The sequence below is a fragment of the Podarcis vaucheri genome, assembly GCF_965113315.1.
Source record: "Podarcis vaucheri genome assembly, chromosome: 2".
Classification (NCBI taxonomy): Eukaryota; Metazoa; Chordata; class Lepidosauria; order Squamata; family Lacertidae; genus Podarcis; species Podarcis vaucheri.
Genome location: NC_138760.1, coordinates 128,834,252 through 128,854,882, shown reverse-complemented (window position 1 = coordinate 128,854,882; position 20,631 = coordinate 128,834,252). Strand labels below are relative to the sequence as shown.

At 47.3% G+C, this 20,631-nt stretch overlaps 1 protein-coding gene across 2 annotated transcripts; it reads left to right on the top strand.

Moving 5' to 3' along the window:
* Nucleotides 1-10,590: 10,590 nt before the first annotated feature.
* LOC309527372 (uncharacterized protein) lies at nucleotides 10,591-20,192 on the top strand (the record flags this gene model as incomplete). Of its 2 annotated transcripts, XM_082214168.1 has the most annotated exons (5): nucleotides 10,591-10,682; nucleotides 13,363-13,535; nucleotides 16,634-16,732; nucleotides 18,145-18,237; nucleotides 18,943-20,192. In XM_082214168.1, the coding sequence occupies exons 2-5, from the start codon at nucleotides 13,436-13,438 to the stop codon at nucleotides 20,190-20,192; spliced, it is 1,542 nt and encodes a 513-aa protein (XP_082070294.1). In that variant the 5' UTR covers nucleotides 10,591-10,682; nucleotides 13,363-13,435. The 2 variants fall into 2 exon arrangements, with proteins under 2 accessions (XP_082070294.1, XP_082070295.1); XM_082214169.1 differs by lacking the exon at nucleotides 13,363-13,535.
* Nucleotides 20,193-20,631: the final 439 nt, after the last annotated feature.

Sequence of the window (20,631 nt, the reverse complement as noted above, 5' to 3'; positions counted from 1 at the left end):
CCCCTAAAGTGGGGTTGCAGGACAAGGCGGAACAGAGGGAGGCAGCCGTGTCACAGTTCCAGGTTGGCAGAAAAGGAAAGGGATGTTTTTAATGGTGGTGGGAAGAAGATCTTATTTCAGGCATGGTTCCAGTTTTCAGGCATGGCTTCACATTCGCCAGGAAAATGTCTTGGGCAGGAAACTGACTGCAGGGCCTCTGAGGCTCTCTTTGCTTCTTCCTCCCTCCCAGGAACCTGCAGCTTCTGAGCTCTTCAATCCAAGTGAGGATGGAAGGAGGAAGATGGACGGTTGACCTGCTCAGGCTGTCTCCTGCCTCCCTCCAAACAATCTCTGAGCGTTGTCCTCCAGGACCCTCAGAGACATCTTGTGAGTTCCTAGGAAGTGGAGATAGGGACTTGGGGGGATGGAGAGTGGAAGCAAGGAATAAGATAAAGGGGGGAGATTTTACCGTGGAGGCTGTGGGTGGGCCCCCGATATATTGGGAGGCTTCCCCTCCGGCAGGAAAATCCCTGGAGGGGCTCTGAGGCCGCCTCGCTTCTCTCTCACCCCCAAAACCCTCAGCTTCTTTAAACTTCTGAGTCCTGCAAAATAGTTCCAAAGAAGCTGGATTTGTGGTCCTAGGAAGGACCTGAGCTGGGACTCCCCACCTCTGAGGCTGGGAGAGGTTGGCTCAGTTTCAGGGGGTTGGGGTGGAGAAGGAGAAGGAGAAATGGATGGGTGGGGGCTGGAGGAAAACCCTCCCTCAAGCAAGCAGAAAAGACAGGAGAACATAAAATGCAAGAAGGTCTTGACTTGGAGGAAGGCAGGGAAGAGGTCTTCTCCAAAGTCTCTCACCTGGAGCATGCGCCAATATGTTGCCAGAAGAGGAGGAATAGGCAGAGGATCCCTATATAGATATAAAAACAACTGAGTTCAATGGGATCTACATTCAGGTCACTACTGTGCCTCCCATGCCGTGAGGCCTGGGTGCAAGGCCCATTCCACCTGGCCAAGGGGGTGGAGCCCAGGCTCACCTTGAACAGCCGAAAGAGGCTCCTGGGAGGCCACTGGGACGTTGCTGGAACATCTCTTGGGTTGGGGCAACTGGCTAAAATGCTTTAAAACGTTCTGATTTTGGTTCCTTTGTTTTGTTTTCGTCGGGTTGGTGTTGGTTAATTGTTTAGTTGGGGTCGGTGGTTATTTTAATTTGGGTATAGGTGTAAACATGTTGTTATTATTATTATTGGTTTGTTCTTATTATTGGTTTGTTTGTTGCCTATTCTTATTATTGGTTTGTTTGTTGCCTGTATAGGATATTTCTGTTTTTTATGTTTGATGTTTTGTTCTGTTTCTATATATGCTCTTAGCCGCACTGGGTGGCTGGGAGAAGCCCACCAGATTGGGGGATATAAATTTGTAATATATTTGTAATATATATATTGGGCTTCTGCAGGGGCTGGAGAATATCAAGGGCAGAGGAATCCCTGCAGCTTCTGTGAGGCTCCTTTTACTTCTTCCTCCCTCCCTCCCTCCCTCCCTCCCTCCCTCCCTCCCTCCCTCCCAAGGAACCTGCAGCTTCTTTAGGCTTCTGAGCTCCTCAGGAAGGATGAAAGAGTCTGATCCTCTTTCACCCTCTTTCTGCTAATAACAACACCTTGAAGATCCCGGGCCCCAGGGAAATTAGACTGGCCTTGACTAGAGCCAGGGCCTTTTCAGCCGTGGCCCCGGCCTGGTGGACCGCTCTCCCACAAGAGACCAGGGCCCTGCGGGATTGGACATCTTTCCGCAGGGCCTGCAAGACGGAGCTGTTCCGCCAGGCCTTTGGGCAGGATGCAGTTTGCCTTACTTTCCTTTGTATAAAACAAGCCCGAAAGAGGCCCCCAACTTGCTCACTGGTCCTTGTATGATCAGTGGAAACAGTTGGTCCTGGCAAGTATTAACCCCTCTCAATTCCAACCTGATAATTGCCAACTGCTTAGATTTTAACTTGTCTGAATTAATTTTAAGATGTATTTTAATTAATTGATGTCTGTTTTTATGCATATTGTGTTGTTTTTATGATGCTAGCCACTCTGGGCCCTGCCTCGGCCGGAGAGGGCAGGATACAAAAATTATTATTATTATTATTATTATTATTATTATTATTATTATTATTATTCTCCTGCAGACCTAGCAAGGATGGAAGGGGGAAGATGGACAGTTGACCTGGTCAGGCTGTCTCCCACCACCTCTCACCGTTCCCCTCCAGGACCCTCAGAGAGATCTGGTGAGTTCCAGGGAATGGAGATGGGGACCTGGGGAGATGTTGGGGTTGAGGAAGCTCCCCTGGCGAGAAAACGAGGAAGGCTGCAGGGCCAGAGTTCTGGGCTGTGAGAGATGAAAGGTAGAAAAGGAATCTTTTTCAGTGGTGGTATGGGCGCAATATTTTTTTTTTGGGGGGGGCAGGCCTTTTGTTAGGGGGGCAGAAGTGGCATGATTGGCCAGTTAGTTAAGTATTTCTAATGTTTTACCTGATCTGGGGGGCTGCCCCCCACCCCTCCGTGGCTATGCCCATGAATGGTGGTGTGAAGAAAATTCTTTTTCAGAGTATAATGTTGTCTTGGGTCCTGAATCTTCCGACACTCACTGGTATAGCTGCAGCAATTGCCAGATGAGGGACTGAATGGGCTTCATCTCAGTATGGAGACAGATTTCCCCCCAGTTTGTATCAGCCAAGCTGCCACGTCAGCAGTGAGAAACTTGTGGGTCATGGCAGCAGTCCCTCTCTAGCTCATGAAGCCATTTTCCTCAAACCGTGTTCTGCTGCCCTACATATCAGAGGTGGGGGGCCAGGATGTGACTGAAAAGGATATGTATCAGGTTCCCGAAAGTGCACCGCTGATTGTTCCTTGGCACCTGAGACTTTCTGTCAGTGCAGGTCAGCTGATGAAACCTTATGATTATGATGCAGCACTTTGGGATCTTCACTAGTTGCAGATCTCGCAAAAATCCATGTAATTGCTCTTAAAAGTCTTATTAGAGGAACGTCTTTTTCAAAAGAGTGCCGAATTTTTATTCACCAGCTGATGTCGCTGTTTGAGTCACTCCCTCTCTGCGATTTTCGACCCCCTTCTCAATCTATGTCCGTCTATGTCAGCCTTATGCAATTCATTTCCGTTCCTCAAACCAGGAAATGTCAGTCTAAGAAAATGTCGGAGCGCGTGAGTCAGCAGAGGTACCGTATTTTTCATCCCATAGGACGCTCCGTCCCATAGGACGCACTTAGTTTTTTTGGGGGGGAAATAAAGAAAAAAAAATTCCTTTATTTCCCTCGCAAAAGCAGGTCGGGGAAACCGAACAAGGTCAAGGAACAGCGGGATGGCGGTGCTGCGCCTCCCTGCTGTCCCCCGAGCTTGTGGGGCTGGCCGATGTCTGCCCGGCGCGAGGGGCGCTCTGCTTCAGGGCACTCCGCCCCCCGGGTGGCATTCTGCTACCCGAGGCGTGGGGAGCCCTGGGGGGAACTCCTGCAGGGCTCCCCATGCTGTTTTTTGTTGCATCAATTAAGTGTTTTAAATTTGTTGTTAGCTGTATTGAGCCCGGTTTTCTGAACCAGGAAGGGTGGAGTATAAATAAAACAATATTTATTTATTTATTTATTTATTTATTATTCTGCAAACCTAGCGAGGATGGAAGGAGGAAGATGGACGGTTGACCTGGTCAGGCTGTCTCCCACCACCTCTGACTGTTCTCTCCCAGGACCCTCAGAGAGATCTGGTGAGTTCCAGGGAATGGAGATGGGGACCTGGGGAAATGTTGGGATTGAGGAAGCCCACCTGGCAAGAAAACGAGGAAGGCTGCAGGGCCAGAGCTCCGGGCTAGCAGAGATAAAAGGTAGAAAGAAAGGACATGAATGTTTTTTAATGGTGACATGGGCATAGTCAGAGTTTTGGGGCTGTTGTCTACCAGCTCCATCACAGGCTAAGTCCCTACCTGCACACAGACTGTGGTACATGCTATGGTTATCTCCCGCTTGGATTGCTACAATGCGCTCTAGGTGGGGCTGCCTTTGAAGGTGACTCGGAAACTACAATTAACCCAGAAAGCAGCAGCTCAACTGGTGACTGGGAGCAGTTGCCAGGAGCATATAACACTGGTCTTAAAGGATCTACATTGGCTCAGAGTATGTTTCCAAGCACAATTCAAAGTCTTGGTGCTGACCTTTAAAGCTCAAAACGGCCTCGGCCCTGTAGACCTGAATGAGCATCTCCACCTCCTTCGTTCTGCCCGGACAATGAGGTCCAACTCTGAGGGTCTTCTGCTGGTTTCGTCACAGTAAGAAGTGAAGTAGTGGGACCAGCCCTGTGGAACACCCTCCCGTCAGATGTCAAGGAGATAAAGAACTACGTAGCTTTTAGAAGACGTCCGAAGGCAGCCCTGTATTGGGAAGTTTTTAATGTTTGCTGTTTTCCCTTAATTTTAGCAGGTGATGACCAGGGCAATAATGGTTCTCGGGGCTCATCAGAAAGAAATAGGCATGAAGCGAAGAGAACAAATGATAGCCCTTCGTGTGGCAAAACGTTCAAAGGTAAATCGAGCCTCAGCCCACACTGCAGAATCCACTCAGAGGAGACACTGTGTAGATGCTTGGTGTGTGGAAAGAGCTTCAGTGACAGCTCAGGCCTAAAAGCACATCAAAGAATTCACGCAGGACAGGAATCATACAAATGCCTAGAATGTGGAAAGAGTTTCAAGTGCCACTCAAACCTTACAAGACATTACAAAGTCCACAGCAGGGAGAAACCACATAGGTGCTCTGAGTGTGGAAAGAGCTTCAGTTGCAGGAGAAACCTTACAGAACATCAAAAACTTCACACAGGGGAGAAACCGTATACCTGTTTGGACTGTGGAAAGACCTTCCGTCACAGCTCAAGCCTTGCTTCGCATCAAAAAATCCACACAGGGGAGAAGCCGTGTAAATGTTTGGAGTGCGGATTGAGCTTTGCTCACAGCTCAAGTCTTATATCGCACCAAAGAATTCACACAGGAGAGAAATATTATAAATGTACGGAGTGCGGAAGGAGCTTTGCCCATGAATGTAACCTTACTTCACATAAGAGAACCCACACAGGGGAGAAACCATATAAATGCTTGGAATGTGGAAAGAGCTTCAGCCAGAGTTCACACCTTACTTCACACAAGAGAACTCACACTGGTGAGAAGCCATATAAATGCTTTGAGTGTGGGAAGAGCTTCAGTCAGAGTTCACACCTTACTGTGCATGAGCGAATCCATACAGGGGAAAAACCATATAAATGTGTGACATGTGGAAAGAGCTTTAGTAACTGCACATACCTTGTTTGCCATCGCAGAATCCATACAGGAGAGAAGCCATATAAGTGCTTTGAGTGTGGAAAGAGCTTCAGCCAGGTTACAAGCCTTCATATACATCAAAAAATTCACAGAGGTGAAAAACCGTATGCATGTTTTGAGTGTGGAAAGAGCTTCACTCAAAGCTCAAGCCTTGAATGTCATCAAAGAATTCACACAGGGGTGAAACCATATACCTGTTTTGAGTGTGGAAAGAACTTCAGTCACAGCACCAGCCTTACATCGCACCAAAGAACTCACACAGGGGAGAAACCATATAAATGTTTGGAGTGTGGAAAGAGATTTGCACATGGATATAAACTTACTATTCATAAAAGAACACACACAGGGGAGAAACCATATAAATGTTTGGAGTGTGGAAAGAGATTTGCACATGGATCTAAACTTACTATTCATAAAAGAACACACATGGGAGAAACCATATAAATGTTTGGAGTGTGGAAAGAGATATGCACAGGGATCTAAGCTGACTTCTCGTAATACACTCAAAAAGTAAAACTCTCTCTAAAGCTTATCACCTCCTCCTCCACTGGGAAGTCGAGGAGGAAGAAGTTACATCAGCCATGATAAAGCGGTCTCACGACTTTGGGAATGTTATAATAATGTCCCAATGGGAAAATCTGTGGAAGAATAATTGGAAATTTACCACGTGCTATGCCATAAGGGAAAACCTTTTTAAAAATGCAGCACCGGTGGTATTTAAATTCATGGAAATTAGCCAAAATGTACAAAGGAGCCAAAAGTTACTGTTGTGGAGATCAAACAGGCTCACTGTATCATATATGGTGGCAATGTAGTAAAATAAAATTTTGGGAGGAAATCCATTCAGAATTAGAAAAAAAATTAAGACTTTCCTTTACAGTGGTACCTTGGGTTAAGAACTTAATTTGTTCTGGAGGTCCGTTCTTAACCTGAAACCGTTCTTAACCTGAGGTACCACTTAAGCTAATGGGGCCTCCCGCTGCTACCATGCGATTTCTGTTCTCATCCTGAAGCAAAGTTCTTAACCCGAGGTACTATTTCTGAGTTAGCACAGTCTGCAACCTGAAGGGTCTGTAACCTGAGGCACCACTGTAATAGAAAGCCAGAGGCACATCTGTTGGGGATCACTGACTCAGATATTCCAAAAAAAATTAAAGGTATTTTTTTCTATGCAACAGTGGCAGCGAGAGTCCTTATAGCCATCAAGGTGGAAAAGCAACTTAATTCCTTCCAGACAGGAGTAGATTCAAAAATTGACTGAATATGCTGAATTAGATAGCTTATCAGGAAAAAATAAACCGAGAGCTGAATTTGTATCAAAATGGGAGGCCTTCAGAATATATCTTAAACAAAACTATACCATGTTAAAAGCTATAGCTACTTTTGAGTGATCTCAGCAGTCTTTATTAATTGCTTATATAAATATTACTAAACTGTGTAAAAATAATATAAAAAATTTTATTTTGGTATGGCAGTAAAGTTATGTAGAAAGAGCAAAGGAATAAATGGGAGGTTGGGTTTAATGATGAGTTTTTTTTTACTGTAACATGAAATTGCAATCTCAAATTTATGTCATATTCTTTATCTTAATAATAGATAGTGTAAGTTTTCTTTTCCTCCCCCCTTCTTAATTTGTACTCTTTATCGGTATTGCCTTTTTGTAATACTTTTCTCCAGTTATGTAATAAGCATGGAAAATATAATAATTTTTTTTTAAAAAAATAATAATAATAATTGGAGCACCGCTGTTGTGAAACTTCATGGAATTCATACAAGAATTCACATGGGAGAAATCATACGCCTGCTGTCACGGGGGGCTGTCAACTGCTCACTGGGCTAGCTGCCTGGTGAAATCAGTGGTGTGGAGATCTTCTTTCACTTAAATCCATGTAAATACAGAGATTACAATTACTTCCTGGCTTTCCGACTCTTCCTTCATCTGTATTTTATGCAAGGAGTAAAAATACCTCTAATCCCAAGCTTTAGGAAGAAATTTCTGACTGCAAGTGAGATGAGCTACCTTGGAAGGTGGTGAACTCTCCTTCATTTTTTTAGCTTGTTCAGCAGTGGTCGGGTTGTTTTTGCTGCATTGCAGGGGGTTGGTCTAGATCAGGGATTGTCGACCTGGTCCCTACCGCCCACTAGTGGGCATTTCAGGATTCTAACTGGGCGGTAGAGGGTTCTGAATCCTCCTTCCATCAAGTCCTGGTGGGCGGTAAGGAAATTTTACCATCAAGAAAGAGGCATTAGTGGGCGGTAAGTATAAAAAAGGTTGACTATCCCTGGACTGGGAAGCGGGTGGCGCTGTGGTCTAATCCACAGAACCTAGGACTTTCCGATCGGGTGGTCGGTGGTTCGAATCCCTGCGACGGGGTGACCTCCCGTTGCTCGGTCCCAGCTCCTGCCAACCTAGCAGTTCAAAAGCACATAAAAGTGCAAGTAGATAAAAAGGTACCGCTCCGGCGGGAAGGTAAACGGCGTTTCCATGCGCTGCTCTGGTTTGCCAGAAGTGGCTTAGTCATGCTGGCCACATGACCTGGAAGCTGTACGCCGGCTCCCTTGGCCAGTAAAGCGAGATGAGCGCCGCAGCCCCAGAGTCATCCGCAACTAGACTTAACAGTCAGGGGTCCCTTTACCTTTACCCCTGGACTAGATGATTCGTGTGGTCCCTTCCAACACTACATTTGTATTATTCTTTGACCTTGAGTTTCTGGTTCTGGTCTTGCACCATGGCGGTAGCTCCCTCAACACTGGAGGCAGGCACAAATGAAGGGGTAGGGAACGAAAGGGTTTAAGCATTCCTGGAAACCTCCTGGGGTATGAGGGAGCAGACTGACTCGCAGTCGCCTCAACGGCTCACTCCCATGCAGATCAGCATGGGGGCAGATGGAGAAGTTGGGTAATCACCTTTGCCATGATGCAACCCCCTCGGACCGCCATCAAAAGTGGAGGTTCTCGTTATAATTGGATTTTATTGGCTGTGCACTGGAGGAGATGTGGACACTAGAAGCTATATGTGGTTTGAAAGGAGTGAAGGTGGGGAGAACCTTGTTTTGACCGATGTCGTTGGGAAACTAGAGCTTAACCCCACCACCACCTAAAAAAAGAGTGTGGATTTAAGGAGGTGTTGACATACAACCTATTTTTAAGAGGAAGGACATTGGCTAAACAAAAAAACGCTACCATGGAGGTGAGAGAAATTTCACAAGGGCACATGAATAGCAGTGGTCCCCGAATGCTTGGAGAGAAAAACCCTTCCCGTCTAAGGCAAGGAAGAAAATGGTGAATGTTTGAAAGTTGTTGATCAGCTGAAAGGAGAGGCCTGTTGTTTATCTGGAAGTGGGATGGAGGGGGAGCTGAGTTGAGGAGGACGGGACTTCATCTTGTGACTTCAGGTCCGCCCTGAACCACGCTGGAATGACAACACTGGGACAACATTCCTACTGCCCAAGGTTGCGGTAGGAAAAACATCAGCGGCAGAGATATACCCATTTTGACTCTCCTGCACCCTATCTGCATAACGTAGCAATTATAAAATATAGATGCGCATTTACTCTCACAAGATTGAATATACTGCCTTCGGTTGTACTTGAGGGACAATTCCAACAAATTCCACACGAAAAACGATTATGTCCCTGTGGAGATGGCAGTACCGAATCAGTGGCGCATGTCCGTCTGGTTTGCATTCTTTATAAATATTTTAAGAGTGAGGTTATCACCCCTATTTTATTGTCCATTCCTGGTCTCCCAGCCACTGTCACAGTGTTTTTTTCTCTCAGCAGACCAAGATGAGCAAGTGACATCAAAATTTGCAAGGTTTTTAGCTGGGGCAATTAGAATAAGATCCACTATCTGACTATTGATTCAAAACCCCAAAATGTATTTTATATAATTGCGTTTTTATCTTTTCGCTGCTTCCGCGCATGCGTTTGACATCATTTTGAGCACCTGCACATATGTGAGCGGCGAAACGTGGAAGTAACGCACTCCGTTACTTCCAGGTCGCTGCGGAGCGCAACCTGAAAATATTTAAGCTGAAGCATATTCATCCCGAGGTATGACTGTACTAGGATAGAGAGCTGACTGCACCTGTGATTTTACAGTGGTACCTTGGGTTACATACGCTTCACGTTACATACGCTTCAGGTTACAGACTCCGCTAACCAAGAAATATTGCATCAGGTTAAGAACTTTGCTTCATGATGAGAACAGAAATTGTGCTCCAGCGGCACAGCGGCAGCAGGAGGCCCCATTAGCTAAAGTGGTGCTTCAGGTTAAGAACAGTTTCAGGTTAAGAACGGACCTCCAGAACGAATTAAGTACTTACCCGAAGTACCACTTTATGATGCACAATTTTAATCAATGTGTGCCTCTTTCCAATGTGTGTATGGAGGCCAAGTGATGCTAGACACACACACACACAAACACACACACACAGCACAAATCTGCTAGGCCACATTCACACCACATATCCAAAGCCCCATGAAACCCCCTAAGATTTCTGGGAGCTTGTTTTGCTGGTTAAGGGTGCTGAGAGTTGTGACAATAAACAATTGTATGGGGTGCAGAGTTTGACACACAACTTTTGCAGGGGTTACATTTCGGTGATAGGTGTGTAAAGTCGAAATCACATATGGTCAGGACAAACCCCTGGGAATGAATCCATCGGACCATCCTTGCCTTCTGGAACCAGCAGCCGGATGGCTCTTAGACCCCCGTCCTGCCCCCACCCCCACCCAAGTTTTTTAAAGCTCTCTGCCCTGTGCAAAAAGAGCTTTAAAACTCTCTGCCTTCTTTGCCTGCAAGTCAATTGTATATATTTTTACTTTTTCGGTGTTTTCTTCCCCCTGTAAAGGATCAGGACTGTGCAATTTTGCAGCTAAGCGATTGTGATGGAGCAGGGTGAGCTTGGCACCGGTTTTGTGTCTCTGCTGGGTCTGTGAAGCTGAAATGATACATTTGCACCAGCCACTTCTTGCTGGATTCTCCTCTCGCCTGTTACTTTTGCAACAACAACAACCCTGTGAGGTGGGCTAAGCTGTGACCAAAACTGCACACCCTTATAGTGTTTTTCTGTGCCCCTCCCGCCCTTTATATCTTCTCAGTAACCTTGTGAGGGAGGGGGGCGCTTGGAGGGGTCCCCATAGGCAGAATCCGCTATGTCTCCAGCACCACGCAGTTTGGGTGGGGGTGGGAGAGACGCTGGTTCTTTAAGGGTTAAAAGGAGCGATTATATTATGAGAGAGGATTTCCTGGGGGGGAGGGGAAAAGCGGCACTTCCTCCCCCCTTTGTCACATTTGACAAGCTGCGAGGGAGGAGATTTTGCAGCGCGGAAGACTGTGCCTTTTGCAAGGTAGGAAAAATAGGGGTATATTGGGGGGGGGGAAGGGGGCTCCCGTGTCAGAGCAGCTCCTTTGCAGGAGAGAAGCCCTCCGGGAGAGGGCAGTTTTGCAAAGGGGCAGCGGTGGGAGGGCGCATGCGTGGGGTTGCCCCCCCCAATTCAGCCCCCCAAGAGCTGCGATGAGTGCAAAAGGCTTTTAGGGGTGCAGGGGCGCCCCAGGAGGAGAGCAGGCGGGGGAAGAGGCAGTTTTAGGGTGAGCGTGGAAACCCCCCACCCAAAAGGAAAGGAGGCAGGATGGCTCTGGGAAGAGGGAGACCTTCATGTTATGGGGAAAAGGGGGGGGGGAGGGCAGGGTCAGCTGGAAACTCATTTCAACACATGGGCTCTTTTATCTTCGATGCCTTCCCTGTCTGGGGTGGGGGCGTTCAGGAGGAAAGCCCCCAAGGAGGGCGCAGTCTCTCTGTATAGCAGACCAGCCCTAGGAAGGAACCAAGGTGTTGGGAGAGATGGAGGAGGGAAGACTTTAAGGAAGGGAAGAGGAGAACCACTGGCCATAAAATGTCATCAGTTTCTCACCACCAGCAACTTGTGCAGCAGCAGAACTGGGGGCGCCAAGCGCAGTCAGCTGCCTATACAGTCATACCCTTGCTCCACCTGGGCTACTATTGTCGACACGGACCGGCGAAGTCCCGGCAGACTGGAAGAGGGCAAATGTTGTCCCTATTTTCAAAAAGGGGAAAAGAGAGGACCCAAATAATTACCGCCCAGTCAGTCTGACATCAATAGCAGGGAAGATTCTGGAGCAGATCATTAAGCAAACAGTCTGTGAGCACCTAGAAAGGAATGCTGTGATCACCAATAGTCAGCATGGATTTCTGAAAAATAAGTCATGTCAGACTAATCTGATCTCGTTTTTTGACAGAATTACAAGCCTGGTAGATGAAGGGAACGCAGTGGATGTAGCCTACCTTGATTTCAGCAAGGCATTTGACAAGGTGCCCCATGATATTCTTGTAAAGAAGCTGGTAAAATGTGGTCTTGACTATGCTACCACTCAGTGGATTTGTAACTGGCTGACTGACCGAACCCAAAGGGTGCTCATCAATGGTTCCTCTTCATCCTGGAGAAGAGTGACTAGTGGGGTGCCACAGGGTTCTGTCTTGGGCCCGGTCTTATTCAACATCTTTATCAACGACTTGGATGATGGACTCAAGGGCATCCTGATCAAATTTGCAGATGACACCAAACTGGGAGGGGTGGCTAACACCCCAGAGGACAGGATCACACTTCAAAACGACCTTGACAAATTAGAGAACTGGGCCAAAACAAACAAGATGAATTTTAACAGGGAGAAATGTAAAGTATTGCACTTGGGCAAAAAAAATGAGAGGCACAAATACAAGATGGGGGACACCTGGCTTGAGAGCAGTACATGTGAAAAGGATCTAGGAGTCTTGGTTGACCACAAACTTGACATGAGCCAACAGTGTGACACGGCAGCTAAAAAAGCCAATGCAATTCTGGGATGCATCAATAGGAGTATAGCATCTAGATCAAGGGAAGTAATAGTGCCACTGTAATCTGCTCTGGTCAGACCTCACCTGGAGTACTGTGTCCAGTTCTGGGCACCACAGTTCAAGAAGGACACTGACAAACTGGAACGTGTCCAGAGGAGGGCAACCAAAATGGTCAAAGGCCTGGAAACAATGCCTTATGAGGAACGGCTAAGGGAGCTGGGCATGTTTAGCCTGGAGAAGAGGAGGTTAAGGGGTGATATGATAGCCATGTTCAAATATATAAAAGGATGTCACATAGAGGAGGGAGAAAGGTTGTTTTCTGCTGCTCCAGAGAAGCGGACATGGAGCAATGGATCCAAACTACAAGAAAGAAGATTCCACCTAAACATTAGGAAGAACTTCCTGACAGTAAGAGCTGTTGGACAGTGGAATTTGCTGCCAAGGAGTGTGGTGGAGTCTCCTACTTTGGAGGTCTTTAAGCAGAGGCTTGACAACCATATGTCAGGAGTGCTCTGATGGTGTTTCCTGCTTGGCAGGGGGTTGGACTCTATGGCCCTTGTGGTCTCTTCCAACTCTATGATTCTATGATTCTATGATTCAATTGCTCTTCGGGGTTTTCAGACGTGGTTTCTCAGCCCTGCCTGGGGACTGAATCCGGGGCTTCCTGCCTGCGGAAGAGATGCTCTGCCCTCGAACTGCAGCCCCTTCCCCTAAAGCAGGGGTCTGCAACTCGCGGCTCCGGAGCCGCATGTGGCTCTTTTACACCTTTGCTGCGGCTCCAGGGCTGATACAAGCGAGGGGAGGAGGCGCATTGTGCGCCCCGACACTCCCCACTGTGGCGGGCGCTGTACTGGCTGTGACGTCGCATGGGGGCGGTGCATGCGTTAGTCACGCACTGTCCCAACGTCACCTTCCCGCCCGCTGTCAGATCACGGCTCCGGAGATCTATTTGTTTTAAATGTCGCAGTGGTTTTGGGGCTCCCAGTTCTTTTTTCCCTTCGGAAACGGGTCCAAGTGGCACTTTATGTCTTAAAGGTTGCAGACCCCTGCCCTAAAGTGGGGGTGGGGGAAAGGAAATAAATGTTTTTAATGGTGGTGGGAAGAAGATCCACTTTCAGGCATGACTCCACTTTTCATGCATGGCTTCACATTCACCAGGAAAATGTCTTGGGCAGGAAACTGACTGCAGGGCCTCTGAGGCTCTCTTTTCTTCTTCGGGAACTTCTGAGCTCTTCAATCCAAGCAAGGATGGAAGGAGGAAGATGGACGGTTGACCTGCTCAGGCTGTCTCCTGCATCCCTCCAAGCAACCTCTGAGCGTTGCCTCCCAGGACCATCAGAGACATCTGGTGAGTTCCAGGAGAGAGGGACTTGGAGGGATGGAGAGTGGAAGCAAGGAATAAGATAAAGGGGGGAGGTTTTATTGTGGAAACTGTGGGTGGGCTTCCCCTCCAAATATATCCAGGGAAGAAAATCCCTGGAGGGGCTCTGAGGCCGCCTTTGCTTCTCCCTCACCCCCCAAAACCTGCAGCTTGTTTAAACTTCTGAGTCCTGCAATATAGTTCCAAAGAAGCTGGATTTGTGGGGCTAGAAAGGACCTGAGCTGGGGCTCCCCACCTCTGAGGCTGGGAGAGGTTGGCTGAGTTTCAGGGGGTCGGGAGTGGAGAAGGAGAAATGGATGGGTGGGGGCTGGAGGGAACCCCTCCCTCCAGCAAGCAGAAAAGAGAGGAGAACATAGAATGCAAGAAGGTCTTGACTTGGAGGAAGGCAGGGAAGAGGTCTTCTCCAAAGTCTATCCCCTGGAGCATGCACCAATATGTTGCCAGAAGAGGAGGACTAGGCAGAGGAGCCCTATCTAGATATAAAAACCACTGCGGTCAATGGGAACCACTTTCAGGTCAATACTGTGTCCCCCATGCCATGAGGCCTGGGTGCAAGGCCCATTCCACCTGGCCAAGGGGGTGGAGCCCAGGCTCACCTTGAACAGCCAAAACAGGCTCCTGGGAGGCCACTGGGACATTGCTGGAACAACTCTTGGGTTGGGGCAACTGGCTAAAATGCTTTAAACGGTTCTGATTTTGGTTCCTCTGTTTTGTTTTCATCGGGTTGGTGTTGGTTAATTGTTTAGTTGGGGCGAAGCCTTATTTCACCAGGGAATCGTTTTGCCTGCGTCCCCAGGACCGAAGAAAGAGTAAAATAGCACCCCCTCCCACCTCCTTCGTACACGTGTCTCTTTGCTACCTAAGCACCCCCTTCGTGTCTTTTCTTATCTTGCATTACTAAAGCAGAAGCGCTAGGCAGGAAACAGCTTGCCTGGTCGGTTTTCAGTTAACAGCAGCAGTTTCTGTTAGCTGGCTAGGCAGGAAACGACCTCTTGACCTGTCTGATTTAGATTTTGCATGCAACTGCAGTCTTTGTTAGTTGCTTAACCACAACAGGAGAAGTAAGCTTAGTGCAGGAATTTACTATGTGCAGATAATATTAATGATTAACCCTTCCCCTCTCCCTTCAGGGGGCGGTGGTTATTTTAATTTGGGTATAACTGTAAACATGTTGTTGTTGCTATTCATATTATTGGTTTGTTTGTTGCCTGTATAGGATATTTCTGTTTTTTATGTTTGATGTTTTGGTCTGTTTTTATATATGCTGTTAGCTGCACTGGGTGGCTGGGGAAACCCAACCAGATGGCAGGGAAATAAATTTTACATATATGCCCCATTTGGGCTTCTGCAGGGACTGGAGAATGTCTAGGGCAGAGGAATCCCTGCAGCTTCTCTGAGGCTCCTTTTACTTCTCCCTCCCTCCCTCCCTCCCTCCCAAGGAACCTGCAGCTTCTTTAGGCTTCTGAGCTCCTCAGGAAGGATGAAAGAGGCTGATCCTCTTTGACCCTCTTTCTGCTAACAACAACCCCTTGAAGATCCCGGGCCCCAGGGAAATTAGACTGGCCTTGACTAGAGCCAGGGCCTTTTCAGCCGTGGCCCCGGCCTGGTGGACCGCTCTCCCACAAGAGACCAGGGCCCTGCGGGATTGGACATCTTTCCGTGGGGCCTGCAAGACGGAGCTGTTCCGCCAGGCCTTTGGGCAGGATGCAGTTTGACTTACTTTCCTTTGTATAAAACAAGCCCAAAGGAGGCCCCTAACCTGCTCACAGGTCCTTGTATGATCAGTGGAAACAGTTGGTCCTGGCAAGTATTAACCACTCTCAATTCCAACCTGATAATTGCCAACGGCAGAGACTTCCGGGGTTGGCGCGATCCGGGAATGGCGGATTCCCTCCGAGCTCCGGAGGGAATCGGCTCAGCAGGGGATGGGTCTTTGCCGTGCCGGCGACACAGGGACCCTTAAAACCGCAGGCGCGGAAGCCTGCGGACTGAAGACTCGGTGGGTGCCTTAAGCGCCCCCCCTGATTCACGAAGAGCCTTTTTAAAGGCTGCGGAGGGGATACGGGGGGTGGCGCGGCACCAAGAGTCCATCGCTACCTCTGCTGAGCGAAGCCGCGAACCATGACCGAAGAGCGCTGACTTCCTTCCTTGAAATTCGGCTGAAAAAACAACCCGTGAGTAAATTGGACTTGGATTTTAAGAAATTTATCCACTGAATTTGAGACGATCGGGGGATGCGCTAAAGGGAAGTCCGCGCCCCCACCTTGCAGACGATCCAGAGCAACGATAAAAAAAAACTAAGCTGGAGTGCCTACCCTGTAAAGGGTGAGTTTTAAAAAGACATTAACTTCTAAGATTTGGAAATTTTGAGCAGGAGAGAGGAGTGTTGGATGCTTTGTGTTTTGTTGTAAACAACCCCCCTCCCGGGCCCGGGAGCGTCCTGCTTTGGAGCTTGTTTAAGAAGTGCAGAGTTTGACAGCTGTCAAAGCTGTCAAACGGACTGTGAATAGTGGAAAAATTGCTACCTAAGTTACCTCTGGATTAAAAAGAGTTACAACTGAATTAAAATTGTTGGAAATAAAGAAACAATAACAAGACAAAGGACTGTTGGAGAAAAGAATACTAAGTAACCAGATTCCCTCTAGGGGGAACTCTGTGGAATTACAATGGCTGTGGATGGAAAGATACTGGGACAAATCGAAAGGGAGGGGGTGGGGGGAAGTCAACGACCAGGGTGAAAATAACATTTTTTGAAAGTATATATGTTTGTAGTTGTTGTTTGTTTTTTCTTTGTTTATTTGTTTGTTTTTGTGTTTGTCTATATAAAATGTGAAAACCCAATAAAAATTTTATAAAAAAAAAAAAAGATAATTGCCAACGGCTTAGATTTTAACTTGTCTGAATTAATTTTAAGATGTATTTTAATTAATTGATGTCTGTTTTTATGCATATTGTGTTGTTTTTATGATGCTAGCCACTCTGGGCCCTGCCTCGGCCGGAGAAGGCAGGATACAAAAATTATTATTATTATTATTATTATTATTATTATTATTATTCTCCTGCAGATCTAGCAAGAATGGAAGGGGGAAGATGGACAGTTGACCTGGTCAGGCTGTCTCCCACCACCTCTGACTGTTCTCTCCCAGTACCCTCAGAGAGATCTGGTGAGTGGCAGGGAATGGAGATGGGGACCTGGGGAGATGTTGTGGGTGAGGAAGCCCCCCTGGCAAGAAAACGAGGAAGGCTGCAGGGCCAGAGTTCTGGGCTGTGAGAGATGAAAGGTAGAAAAGGAAAGGAATGTTTTTCAGTGGTGGCATGGGCGCAATATTTTTGGTGGGGGCGGCAGGCCTTTTGTTAGGGGGGCAGCACTGGCATGATTGGTCAGTTAGTTAAGTATTTCTAATGTTTTACCTGATCTGGGGGGCTGCCCCCCACCTCTCCGTGGCTACGCCCATGAATGGTGGTGTGAAGAAAATTCTTTTTCAGAGTATAATGTTGTCTTGGGTCCTGAATCTTCCGACACTCGCTGGTATAGCTGCAGCAATTGCCAGATGAGGCACTGAATGGGCTTCATCTCAGTATGGAGACAGATTTCCCCCCAGTTTGCAGCAGCCAAACTGCCACGTCAGCAGTGAGAAACTTGTGGGTCATGGCAGCAGTCCCTCTCTAGCTCATGAAGCCATTTTCCTCAAACCGTGTTCTGCTGCCCTACATATCAGAGGTGGGGGGCCAAGATGTGACTGAAAAGGATATGTATCAGGTTCCCGAAAGTGCACCGCTGATTGTTCCTTGGCACCTGAGACTTTCTGTCAGTGCAGGTCAGCTGATGAAACCTTATGATTATGATGCAGCACTTTGGGATCTTCACTAGTTGCAGATCTCGCAAAAATCCCTGTAATTGCTCTTAAAAGTCTTATTAGAGGAACGTCTTTTTCAAAAGAGTGCCGAATTTTTATTCACCAGCTGATGTCGCTGTTTGAGTCACTCCCTCTCTGCGATTTTCGACCCCCTTCTCAATCTATGTCCGTCTATGTCAGTCTTATGCAATTCATTTCCGTTCCTCAAACCAGGAAATGTCAGTCTAAGAAAATGTCGGAGCGCGTGAGTCAGCAGAGGTACTGTATTTTTCGTCCCATAGGACGCTCCGTCCCATAGGACGCACCTAGTTTTTTGGGGGGGAAATAAAGAAAAAAAATTCCTTTATTTCCCTCGCAAAAGCAGGTCGGGGAAACCGAACAAGGTCGAGGAACAGCGGGATGGCGGTGCTGCGCCTCCCTGCTGTCCCCCGAGCTTGTGGGGCTGGCCGATGTCTGCCCGGCGCGAGGGGCACTCTGCTTCAGGGCACTCCGCCCCCCCGGGTGGCATTCTGCTACCCGCAGCGTGGGGAGCCCTGGGGGGAACTCCTGCAGGGCTCCCCATGCTGTTTTTTGTTGCATCAATTAAGTGTTTTAAATTTGTTGTTAGCTGCATTGAGCCCGGTTTTCTGAACCAGGAAGGGTGGAGTATAAATAAAACAATATTTATTTATTTATTTATTTATTTATTTATTTATTTATTTATTATTCTGCAAACCTAGCGAGGATGGAAGGAGGAAGATGGACAGTTGACCTGGTCAGGCTGTCTCCCACCACCTCTGACTGTTCTCTCCCAGGACCCTCAGAGAGATCTGGTGAGTTCCAGGGAATGGAGATGGGGACCTGGGGAAATGTTGGGATTGAGGAAGCCCACCTGGCAAGAAAACGAGGAAGGCTGCAGGGCCAGAGCTCTGGGCTAGCAGAGATAAAAGGTAGAAAGAAAGGACATGAATGTTTTTTAATGGTGACATGGGCATAGTCAGAGTTTTGGGGCTGTTGTCTACCAGCTCCATCACAGGCTAAGTCCCTACCTGCACACAGACTGTGGTACATGCTATGGTTATCTCCCGCTTGGATTGCTACAATGCGCTCTAGGTGGGGCTGCCTTTAAGGTGACTCCGAAACTACAATTAACCCAGAAAGCAGCAGCTCAACTGGTGACTGGGAGCAGTTGCCAGGAGCATATAACACTGGTCTTAAAGGATCTACATTGGCTCAGAGTATGTTTCCAAGCACAATTCAAAGTGTTGGTGCTGACCTTTAAAGCTCTAAACGGCCTCGGCCCTGTAGACCTGAATGAGCATCTCCATCTCCTTCCTTCTGCCTGGACAATGAGGTCCAACTCTGAGGGTCTTCTGCTGGTTTCGTCACAGTAAGAAGTGAAGTAGTGGAACCAGCCCTGTGGAACACCCTCCCGTCAGATGTCAAGGAGATAAAGAAGTACGTAGCTTTTAGAAGACGTCCGAAGGCAGCCCTGTATTGGGAAGTTTTTAATGTTTGCTGTTTTCCCTTAATTTTAGCAGGTGATGACCAGGGCAATAATGGTTCTCGGGGCTCATCAGAAAGAAATAGGCATGAAGCGAAGAGAACAAATGATAGCCCTTCGTGTGGCAAAACGTTCAAAGGTAAATCGAGCCTCAGCCCACACTGCAGAATCCACTCAGAGGAGATACTGTGTAAATGCTTGGTGTGTGGAAAGAGCTTCAATGACCGCTCAGGCCTAAAATCACATCAAAGAATTCACGCAGGACAGGAATCATACCAATGCCTAGAATGTGGAAAGAGTTTCAAGCGCCACTCAAACCTTACAACACATCAGGTAGTCCACAGCAGGGAGAAACCACACAGGTGCTCTGAGTGTGGAAAGAGCTTCATTCGCAGGATAAACCTTACAGAACATCAAAAACTTCACACAGGGGAGAAACCGTATACCTGTTTGGACTGTGGAAAGACCTTCCGTCACAGCGCAAGCCTTGCTTCGCATCAAAAAACCCACACAGGGGAGAAGCCGTATAAATGTTTGGAGTGCGGAATGAGCTTCGCTCACGGCTCAAGTCTTATATCGCACCAAAGAATTCACACAGGAGAGAAATCTTATAAATGTACAGAGTGCGGAAGGAGCTTTGCTCACAGTGCTAGCCTTACTTCACATAAGAGAACCCACACAGGAGAGAAACCATATAAATGCTTGGAATGTGGAAAGAGCTTCAGTCAGGGTTCACACCTTAGTTCACACAAGAGAACTCACACTGGTGAGAAGCCGTATAAATGCTTTGAGTGTGGGAAGAGCTTCAGTCAGAGTTCACACCTTAATGTGCATGAGCGAATCCATACAGGGGAAAAACCATATAAATGTGTGACATGTGGAAAGAGCTTTAGTAACTGCACATACCTTGTTTGCCATCGCAGAATCCATACAGGAGAGAAGCCATATAAGTGCTTTGAGTGTGGAAAGAGCTTCAGCCAGGTTACAAGCCTTCATATACATCAAAAAATTCACAGTGGTGAAAAACCGTATGCATGTTTTGAGTGTGGAAAGAGCTTCACTCAAAGCTCAAGCCTTGAACGTCATCAAAGAATTCACACAGGGATGAAACCATATACCTGTTTTGAGTGTGGAAAGAGCTTCACTCACAGCTCAAGCCTTACATCGCACCAAAGAATTCACACAGGGGTGAAACCATATACCTGTTTTGAGTGTGGAAAGAACTTCAGTCACAGCACAAGCCTTACATATCATCAAAGAACTCACACGGGAGAAACCATATAAATGTTTGGAGTGTGGAAAGAGATTTGCACATGGCTATAAACTTACTATTCATAAAAGAACACACACAGGGGAGAAACCATATAAATGTTTGGAGGGTGGAAAGAGATTTGCACAGGGATCTAAGCTGACTTCTCGTAATACACTCAAAAAGTAAAACTCTCTCTAAAGCTTATCGCCTCCTCCTCCACTGGGAAGTCGAGGAGGAAGAAGTTACATCAGCCATGATAAAGCAGTCTCACGACTTTGGGTATGTTATAACAATGTCCCAATGGGAAAATCTGTGGAAGAATAATTGGAAATTTACCACGTGCTATGCCATAAGGGAAAACGTTTTAAAAATGCAGCACCAGTGGTATTTGACTCCATGGAAATTATCCAAAATGTACAAAGGAGCCAAAAGTAACTGTTGGAGATGTGGAGATCAAACGGGCTCACTGTA